Source organism: Asparagus officinalis, chromosome 8, assembly GCF_001876935.1.
Source record: "Asparagus officinalis chromosome 8, Aspof.V1, whole genome shotgun sequence".
NCBI classification, from domain to species: domain Eukaryota; kingdom Viridiplantae; phylum Streptophyta; class Magnoliopsida; order Asparagales; family Asparagaceae; genus Asparagus; species Asparagus officinalis.
The window spans coordinates 33,453,005-33,464,153 of record NC_033801.1 but is presented as its reverse complement, the minus strand read 5'-3'; the positions used below and the strand labels follow the sequence as shown (position 1 = coordinate 33,464,153).

The following is an 11,149-nucleotide window of genomic DNA, read 5'->3' as shown; positions in this document are numbered from 1 at the left end:
TTTTCTCACACTTCAATGCACAAGTTCTCCCTCCCCCTTTGTTGATAACAGAGTGCTCAAACAAAATGAAATTACAGAATATTGTTTGCTCATGAATCCTTCATGCAACAACACTTCATTTTTGGCACAAAATGATAAACTAATTTTTTGGTATATAACAATAACATATTAACATAATAAATAAACAATAACCATAGATACAAAAACAAAAAACAAAAAAACTACGCAAATAATAAGCATCATTCAATATTCAAAGTAAAACCAACCAAATATTTCTCTTATACGTACTTAAACACGTTCATGCAGCATACATACAAACAATTGTTTGCCCAGGAATAGATCCTGTAACAGGTATTTCTTCAATGGACATCATTAAGGTTAAATTGAAGCATCATATACTACATTAGACTGGCTTCATTGGACTTTGACATGATAAGAAACATTAAGCACCGATGTCATTATTTTATGACAACCAAGACATCTCAAACCGATTTTTTTTTTTTTTTTTTAATATAGGAGCAGCAGATGCAGAACGCAATCAGAAGTATCCCTGAAGAAATTTAGACTGGAAAAGACTACCATCTCAATACTTAATTGCAATTCCTACAGTTTGGCTTTTCACGCACCACTCCTGAAAAACCTGTCAAGGGACGTCAACCTTTATCTGATAGTATCAAATAAAAAAGGCTCGAGGTAAGGATTAATTCAAACTATGCATCTGCTAATGCTTGCGCCAAAATTGTTCTTGGAACCAGATGACAAAATTCATATGTAAGTTCTTTAAATGATAAACATTTATAATTCATATGTAAGTTCTTTAAATGATAAACATTTATAATCCATCAAAACAATGATTAGAAGGGATGCTCAATTCTCAACTTCGTTTATAATTAAAAGAAAAAAAAATCTCCAAAATGGTAAATCGCATATGATACGTTGGATAAAACGATTCCTTCCATCATCATATCACAAAGAACAGTTTCATGAAATCTGGACTAATTTGGAAAAAAAGCAGCAGTCCGAAATTTCATGAAACTGTGCTTGAATGTTGTATACATCGATATGTCACCTTGTTCACAAAGAAAATATAGTCGGATGCTTCACTTTTAACTTCCACCTCCTTGCACACTGATGCATATCCCTCACTATTTGAATGGCCTAGGTTTGTGAATTGGATTAAAGAAGTAAGCGACAACATTCACATTTTTGGTTCTCTATTAAATTATTAATAGACTTCAAGAAAAAAGGACGTCGAGGAGGTAGTCTAACCTTCTTTTTACATTTAAATTGGTCCACTCATCACTATCTATAAGATTCCTTTACAACAAGGACAAACACATTGTTCTTGCCATCTACTGGTCCTTAGCACTAATTCTTTCTGCTCTTTCTTTGTGTTAATTCTGACAAGCATAAAAAGCACAAAGTTATAGCAAATGACAAACTTCAAAACAATGTATTCATTTGCCGTCCTCTAATTATTGATACCATTTTTTCCTATTACCCTTTTCATCTTCCATCCATATCAAACAAATAGTCACCTCCTTAGTTCCTTACCTTCATTTTTCTTTCTTCCTTCAATGACCACTGTTGCTGACAGTGCGCATCATAAGTAAGTCCTTCTAAATATATTGTCCAATACCATTTTAATTTGTATAATTGGCCATCACATTCTCTAGGTACAACTCCAATTTTTCTACAACCCCTTCTCTGTGTCGCATAGATATCAAATCCAAATTTCTAACAAATACTTCAACAAAATAAATTTTTTCTATCATGTCTAAACCCAAATCCAACTTTATATTCCTTTCTGCCAACAAAAAGTAATAGCTCCAAAGCCAGCAAATTTATTTCCATCTATTTCCATACAAACCATCATACGTTCACACACATTTCATAAGAATGGCATGCTTGCTCAGATTCACTAACAATAAGCAACGAGCCCATGCCTAACCAGGTACCGCTATCTACATCAGTGTTCAAAAACACGGATTACTCGATCGATTACTCGGATGAGTACTTGTGCATTGCTTCAAAACGAAGCGAACATGTGAAAGTCACTACGGTATGGGTCACTGTCTCCCTTATGCAAAAAATTACACATTTTCTGAATTTTTTAGCGCTTAGGACAGATGTCTCCTATTCCCTTTGTCAATGTTTTTTCCATATGTACTAATCCAAGTGATTTCTAACTTTTTCAATGGAGTAGAACAACCGTCCAACTCTCTTTGTTATTATCCTTGGTAACCATTAGATAACCCACAGTCCACTAGTAAACTATTAAGCCATCAATGGACATGTCCACATGTTTATCAGAGGTCATCTTTGACCAAAAGTAACCAAAAAGTAAACTATCAAGCTCTTATCTGTACTCCTTTGGAAAAAACGCTCTTATCTACTAGTGCTATCATATTACCTTTATAGTTCTCTTCCTTTCACATATTTATTTCATTAACATTCACAGTTATTGGTGCAGGAGAAGAACTTTTTGTGCTTAAACTTGTTCTATTATTAGTTTAATAGCTTAAGTGAGTATCTAAAGTACTCGTATCATTGCTCAATTGCACATGTATTAGTCTTTTTCTTGGTTAATCTCTGTTTTACATGATTTTTATATGTTTTTAATATATGACTATGAATATATATGTTATTCAAATCTGCGCATGATCCGATTAAACGCTATTCGCTCTCGGACCGTACACATGATAAATCCGTGTTTTAAAACCTTGATCTACATGTTCTTCCTCCTTAACTTCCTAGCTTCACTACGTGCTTAAATTTCCAATATTTCTACTAAATTTCGACAAAATAACTTGTTCCCGTGACTACTAATGTGAGGATAAACTTCATTTCATGATATGATCCAAAAATGTAAAGGATGAAGTGACTAGGTTAACAAGAATGAGTGGTGGTTTGTGGCTAGAAGGTTAAGATAGAACAAAATTGCAATTTGTCGATCGTGATTACCTTCTTACCATACTTTTTTTGATATTTAATTGTAATAAACAAGAAATGGAGAATATCAAGTGAGTCACTAATATCTATATATGATATTCAGAGGGGCACACACGAATAGAAACCCATCAGGAAGATATATTAAAAAAAACATTCATAACATCAACTTAGTAAGCATATTAGAGATTAATATAAGAGAAAAGAGAGGCAAAATATGTCACTTCCTTAAAATGGAAGTACAGAAAAGAGGCATGAAAAATATTTTCCTTCTCTAGAGTGTTTATTGAAAACTTAATCTTAACTGCAAATTTAACTGCTTCACCCCCCGACTTTACTAGTTATAGATTACAATAAATGTTAGAGACAACATTCACATAGTATAACACATATATTAAATAGTAAGCATGTTACATGTACAATATTTAAATGTGCCCATTGTTTTTAAAGTGTTGAAAGAGTAGGGGCCTGTTTGGTTGGTCCAAAAACTGCAGAAAAGACCCCCTTCAAAAACTGACACAATAAAATTTTTATATTTTCCTTCACAATCAGGTGTTTGGTTTGCAAAAAAGAAAAAGGAAAGTGAGAAAATAAATGAGCCAGCTAGGATTTTTTTCCCTAAAAAATTTTGGCGATCCTGAGGCTAATTACGAGAGAAAACACCCATTTTCTCTCTCCGTACACATTCGATCAGAAAAACCCGATTCTAGGGTTCGGACTTTTTTTTTGTTGCCGCCATCTCGTCCTGGTCACCCCCCCTCTCTCTCTTTCTTCTTCCTTGTCCCTCTCTCTCATCAAGCCATTAAAGCTTTACTTCTTGGAGGCCATGGCGGACAAGAGAACAACGTCCGCCTCACTTGTGCCCAGGCCAAGAAGCAGTGTGCCGCCTCTCTTCAACTTTTTTACTGGTATTTTTGCTTTACTACTTCACTTGTGCTAATTTTTAAATGGGTCTTGTTTCGGTAGCAGTCTATAGGTGCAATGGTATTCGGCAATGGTATTCGGATCGAACACTGAAATGTAATCAGGTAAGATCGAGGAGGGGAGCAAAAGGTCGGTTTGGGATCGCTTGAACATTGATCACAATGAAGAACTCGGCCGTAGCCAGAATGAGAATTCGAATAGGTTCTGTTTTCGTGATTTATGCTTGAAATTCATTTTTTGACTACAAATCGATTGTGCGTGATCAAGAATGCTATGATTATTGTTGATTTTGTCTGAAAATTGGAGTGTAGTTCTTCATTCAAGATTAAGAATTTTACGATTCTTATTACTTCGGATAATTTACAAGAAAACCCCTTAATCTATGATAATTATCAAAGTTTTCAGTTTTTAGATAGCTCTAGAGTAAACTTGTGATGCAATCAGTTTTAGATAGATGAAGGGGTTTTCATTGAAATTAATAGATGGGAAGGTTTCTTGAAAAACTGGATATTGGTGAAGAGGGTTAATGTGATTTACTGTCTTCATTCTTAAAATTGGAGTATAATTTTTGTTCTGGGCTGAATTTGGAATATATTTTTTTGATCTTCTTGATTTAGGAACATATATTGGTTCCTAGATTTGCTTGCTATACATAGGATATGGGAAGGTATACTTTGGTGATCTTGAAAAAAGATTGTAAGGCATCTACTAGATTTGTTGCATTTCCTGATATGTTTTTTGTGGCATGAAATTGTATTATCTAACCATTCGTAGACTCATCGGAGAAGAATAATATGTATTCTACTGTGAACACCTAAAATAACACTTGAAATACCATAGGGCATGTTCACATTTAGAAGAATAATATGTATTCTACTGTGAAACAGCCCCTAGAATACTCCAATATCAAAGAAAAGGACTTAATACCCGCATTCTAAGGACTTGTTCTACAAATGAGAAACCTCCTAAATGTCCACAAAATGCAATATGAACCAAAATAGCATTGATTTATAACAAATCCCCCAAATTATTGCAAACTACCATCACAAATTTCAACTATAAAAAAACTAAGATTTCAGCATCCAGACGTTCCAGAGTAAGTTAGATAGCATAAGATTTTATACCAAACCCCAAGTACCAAATTCAACGTAACAAATCATCCAATCCAACACAACATTACTAAATTATATATAATACCAAACCATCCAAATCAAGATCCAACAACAACGAAACCATCAAATCAAGAAAGGACTCGAAAAGTACCAAAACCCCTCGCCCAGCCTTAAGTAGCCGCCGGAGCCTCCGCCTCCGCCCCCCGCCCCCCCCCCGCCACGAGACTCCTTCTCCGCATCCTCCACCGACAGATTCTCAATCTCTGGCGGACTCATGTTCTGAACCCCACCCCTCGCCTTCACAGACTCCAGCATCTTCCTACTGATCGCCTTGGAGTAGATCTCCAAGATCTCGATCCCTCCCTCGACCGACGCCGCCTTGGCCTCGTCGGAGGCGGATTCGGCCGCGTCGTACGCCTCCTTCTCGATCTCGCCGGCGACGGAGGCAGCTTCCGCCTCGGGGAGGACGCCGTAGCGCTTGGCGAGGACGGAGGAGGGGCAGGTTAGGGTTTCTACGAGGCGAGCGGTGACGGCGTCGCGAGTGCGCTGGGTGGGAGGCCAGATGTTGAGGGAGAGGGAGAAGGAGGTTGATGATGGGGATTTGGGGTTGGGGCTGGGGTTAGGGTTTTGGAGCTGGGGATCCGATTTCGTCCGCCATTTTTGATTGGGGGAAGCTTGATAGGGTTTGTAATCGGTGGCGATGACGGTGGGAATGGGGATGGAGTGGAGCGGAGGGAGAGGGATTTATGGTGGGTACGGAGGATTGTCAGTCGGCACGTGAATATCACGTGTTAGTTTTTGAACGGGAAGCGTCTTTTTTGGCTGGGCGTTTGTTATTTTTTTTCTTCAATTAATTGTTTTATAACTCTTCGTCACGTGAATATCACGCGATAGTTTTTGAATGGGGAGCGTCTTTTGTGGCCGAGTAATTCGCTTTTTTGTTATTGGATATCACGGTGTTTTATTTGTTTTTATGGTGTGTTTGTTAAAAATAAAACACCATGCGTTTAAAAATTATGAAAACACAACACTTATTTCAAAACATATTTTAGGAGTTTTGAGGGTTTGGGGTTTTGGTTTTGAGTTTGAGAAGCGTTAATATAATATCTAACATAATATATTAAATATAATTAATATATAGTTATTATCAACATGCTTATTATATTATATTATAGTTAATCTAATATATCAGTAATTTTATTGTTATGATGTTTCCAATCACCTAAGTGTGAACCTTTGCTAAGCAATGGATATGTGTACATCTGCATGCAATACCCCAATCAAGTTAGTTGCCAAAGACCAGCAAGGGTGATAACTCAGTCGACTCGCCGAGTCGATATTTCCTCATGTCGACTCGAAAGGCGGTATTTTTCGTCCCTTTTGTAAAAGACGACTCGCAACGAGCCCACTCGACGACATACTCGACGCCTCACGAGGTCGACTCGAAAGGCGTTACTTCTCGGCGAAGCTAGAAGATAACTTCAATCTCGAGCCTCTCACATTGACTGTAGGTTGTCTAAAAATTACTGCAGATAGTTGATCCCTACAAAACAACAGATGATGAAAGATACAATCTAGCATCCTTCACATCAACAAGCATAAGTTACAATCTGACGACTTCCGTAACAGTCGATGAAAGTTACAATGTGAAGACTTTCACAGCAACGTGCGAGAGTTACAAATTGACGACTCTCACATTCCACAAGGGCCAAATGTAAAGATTACGAGATGACAATCTGCACAAAAGTCAAAGAAAAGATATTACAATTGACAATCTCTACAAATCCAAACGCGGAAGCCCTCTTCCGTGTCCCAGAAGCTCAAACGCAGAAGTCATCCTGCACTTCCAAGGCAAAACGCAGGGTTCACGCCGCATTGCCAAGCTCAAACGCAGTGGTCGACATGCGCTTCCAGATCCCAAACGCAGAGGTCGCCATGCGTTCCAAATCCTAAACACAGGGGTTGTCATGCGCTTCCAGATCTCAAATGCAGAGGTCGCCATGCGCTTCCAGATCTCAAATGCAGAGGTCGCCATGCGTTCTAGATCCCAAACGCAGGGTCGTCATATGCTTCTAGATCTCAAATGCAGAGGTCGTCATGCGTTCCAGATCCCAAATGCAGAGGTCGCCATGCACTTCCAGATCCCAAACTCAGGGGTCACCATGCACTTCTAGTTCCCATACACAAGGTTCACCCTGCGTCCTTTTCTCCAAAACGTGACCCCTGCGTTTTTGACTTAGGAACTATTTTCAAAACTGTCCTGTCAACGTATGGGCACAGTTAAGGGCTAGTTAAGGGTGCCTTACCCCCTGATTGCCCTATATATATGGTTGGATCTCTAGCAAAAAAAAAAGAGGAAAAAAGGGGGGCCAGAAGAAAAGAAAAATAAAGAAGAAAGAGAAGAAGAGGGCCTTCTTGGAGAGGCTTCTTAGAGCATTCTTGGAGCTCTTGACTTGCTCTTTAAACCCATTTCGGTTAGTGCTCTTGGAGGTTTATCTTCTCTCTGAAATCAACTCTTCTTTGGAGTTCAAACTCGGCTAGAGTTGCCAACTTGTTCAACAAGTTTCCTTCAAACTCGCCTAGAGTTCACAACTTGCCCAGCAAGTTTCCCAAACTCGTATAGAATTCTGAACTTGTCTTGCAAGTTCTTAACACTCTTACAGAGTGTTCTCAAAACTCGGCTAGAGTTATAAACTTACCTTGCAAGTTCTCTCAAGACGTCAAGTCGAGAAGAGAAGACCGACGTCCCACGAAGTTGAAGTGTTCGGATTGTCAATGGGATACAATATTTAAACTCCCATCACCATAAAGAAAGAACCTAGTTTTAAACAAATGGAGGGTTTCATCCTTCCCTCTTTTGTAAATCGGAAAACCGATAAAGAGAATTATAGTTTTTTCTAAGTCGGTTAGAGAGAAGTTATATTGAGAGGATTGTAATAATTCTTTTTCTAAGTCAGTTAGAGAGAATAATACAGATTTAATTCTCAATTTTCTCGTAATTTCCCGCACATACAAAAAATAGCGACTTCGTTGGGGACGTGCTCTTTCACCGATGAAGAAGTAGTAGCGTAATCTGACACCCAACTCATTAGGACTTTTGTTGAAACTCTAACCATGGAGTTCGACCAAGCCAACTATGAGGAGTTTCTCTCCTCCGGGTCCCTTAGCTCCAAGGCTATGCGTAGGGCCCGTAAAATTTCTAAAGAGACTAAAGCTCCACCCATGGCCGACCTGCCAGAGGAGAGTCTCTTTCTTAGGTTGGACTGTTCAGACAGTCCCTCCTCCGAAGGAGAAGACTTAGCTCTAATGGAACTCGTCAATCGAGTTGAAGATCATGTATCCATGCCCAAATAGCAGGTATTGGGTAGTAAAAGGCCCATTGAAGCGGTGAAATTGATCTTTACGGAGGAAGACGTCATTATAAAAGCCTTAAGACAGGCCAAGAAGAATGCTACTCATCAAAGAAGAAGATCCCATCGACGAGCATAACTCCAAGCGATCCGATTCTCTAATCTACACGAACCTCACGTTTGTGACCTCAAACGCAGCCCTAAGCTTTACGTCTCTACTTTAGAGCACGAGCTCTGCGTTTGTGTGCCCAATCTCAAGCTTCGTCAAAGACAGACCAAATGTAGCCCTCAGTGGAGTGTTTTTTAGTCAAGACGTAGACCTCAAGACTGCTCTGAACGCAGACCTTAAGACTGCTCTGAACGCAGACCTCAATACTGCTCTGAATGCATACCTCAAGACTACTCTGAACGCAGACCTCAAGACTACTCTGAATGCAGGCCTCAAGATTGCTCTGAACGCAGACCTCAGGTCTGCAGTGAATGCAGACCTCAGGTCTGCACTGAACACAGACCTTAATACTGTGTTACCCAGTCGGAGCATAGATCTCACGACCATGTAGAGCGAGGCCCTCGCTTTTCCAAGCCTGAGCATAGAGGCTACCTCCACGTTGAGTGTAAGTATCAGGTCCACATAGCTCAACCAAAACATGACCTTTGTGTTTCCTCTCCTCAATGCGACCTTTGTGTTTCCTCTCCTCCACACGACCCATGTGTTTTAATGTTAAAACGTGACCCTCGCGTTTCTAATGTTAAACGCAATGTGAGCCATCGCGTTCAAGGAGATCAACACAGATTCAAGATCTATGTTTGTCAAGAGCCTGTCTCGTCTAGCCACAGACAGGGGGTGCCGATCCAATTCCCCCCTTCAATGAGTAACTCTTCTCAGAGCTATGTAACAGATTTGAGAGAGTTGTTATCAAGAGAAAGACTGGTTCAACCAGTCACGCATTCATGTCAATGTGAATGATTAATTTTCGCGATCTTCTCAGGATGCCGGTGCTGCTCACATTCAACCAAGCCATCGGTGTTCGACCGATTAACAAATGTTACCTCGTAGATGCCATACAAGAGACGATGCTCCCACAAGAAGAAGGCTTCAGAGGATGAGTACCTTGAAGCCACTTCTAATGTGATTGGAATGAGGAGGTCACCAATCCCTAGCTCTGACGAGTCAGAGGAGGATCAACCCCATGGCTTGAAAGAGGCTTTGAACGAATCTGATGCAATTTTCCTACGTACTTGGATGCGAAAAGAAGTCAGACTCCCTATTAACTACTGAAGACTAGATTGAGGGATGAAGTCTGATGATGAACATTCAGCTATCGCAGAGTCTCAATCCTCTAGCTCCTCCGCTAAACATGAGAGCTCCGCTTATATGGCAGGAGGCCCCGAAGATCTAACAAAGAGACTTGATAAGCAGCAAGCCATACGCAGATCACAACAAGAGACCATCAATGAACTTCGAAACATGATGGCCCAGCTTGTTGCAGACAAAACTAAATCCCAAAGAGCAAACTCCCCACTCAGGCATAAGACTTTCCAAAAGGAAAGATCGTCTTCATCAAAGGGAAAGAAAAATGTGATTGATAATATTGCTTCCGACTAAGAAACCCACAACACAGGTTCTTCCTCTGAAGAAAAGGAGGAAACTAAAAATAAGCAAAACCCTCAATCTACTAAGATGGAGGAATTGGAAGCCCGTCTCAATGCCATTACAAATAGAAGTGAACGCCAAGAGGAGGGGGTTGTTAGGCCCTATCCTGCCGAATGGGATGCTGCCTCGTATCCTCCAAAGTTCAAGGTCCCGACCCTACAGGCTTTTGATGGCACGAGATCCTCCAATCGTCATATCTATTACTTTAAGTCACAAACTGGGAATATGATAGCAAATGACACGGTGTTGACTGGTTTGTTCATTAGCACCCTCAAGGGGATTGCCTTTGAATGGTTCATGAAACTGTCTGCAAGATCTATCCAGAAGTGGGCAGACCTAGAGAGATTATTTCTGGCCAGATTCTTCGAAGACGACTTAGAAGTTTTGGTCCATTCTCTTCTTGTCACAAAGCAAAGAAGAGGAGAACCCATAAAAGTCTTCGTTGAAAGATTTCGAAGCATGGCTCTCTGATACCCAACAGGTATGACACAAGCAACTTTGGTAAAAACATGTCAACACAACTTACAGACCAGTCTCTTAGCTCAGGTGGGGGTCATAGAATACCGCTCGTGGAAGCAACTAGGCTCTTAAGGCGAACAAGCTGAGGAAATCGTTGCCAGGGTTAAAGCTAAAGAGGAAGGCAAGCAAAGACAACCGGCGCAACGTGGCCAAAATAATGCTCCCCGTCCAAGGGGAAAGATGTTATGGTTGCTGAAGCTAACACTCGATCACCACCTGCTAAGCAGGGCAAGGCATCGAGCCATAGTACTCCTTCAAAGAGGATCATGTGATCACTCTTTTCAAGTTATTTCTGAAAAAATAACAAGTTGAAGCTTCCTGAAGTTAAGAAACCTGAAGAAGCAGGAAAGGTGGAAGACCCTAACTACTACATGTACCATAAAAATGCTAGGACATCCAACAAAGAGATGTTATATCTTCAAGGATATCTTACAAGCTCTGATTGATGCTGAAGTGCTTAAGCTGAGGCCATAATAGAAAACAATGTCTACTAACATAATATCGGTCCAATTCGGAGATTTCCCACCTGTTGCAACTCTGGATGGTGTTGTTCCTATCCCTAAAGGAGAGTTACACATGAAAAATATTGACCCGCATGGTCAAAAGGACAAAGGATTGGTACCCTTTACCATTCTGAAAGG

The 11,149-nt window shown here is 40.1% G+C and overlaps 1 protein-coding gene across 1 annotated transcript; it reads right to left on the bottom strand.

Annotated features, from left to right (window-relative positions):
• LOC109821105 lies at positions 250-9,045 on the bottom strand. Its single transcript, XM_020387299.1, has 4 exons — positions 8,864-9,045; positions 8,680-8,806; positions 5,137-5,531; positions 250-640 (listed from the first exon to the last, which is right to left on the bottom strand). The coding sequence occupies exons 1-4, from the start codon at positions 9,043-9,045 to the stop codon at positions 619-621; spliced, it is 726 nt and encodes a 241-aa protein (XP_020242888.1). The 3' UTR covers positions 250-618.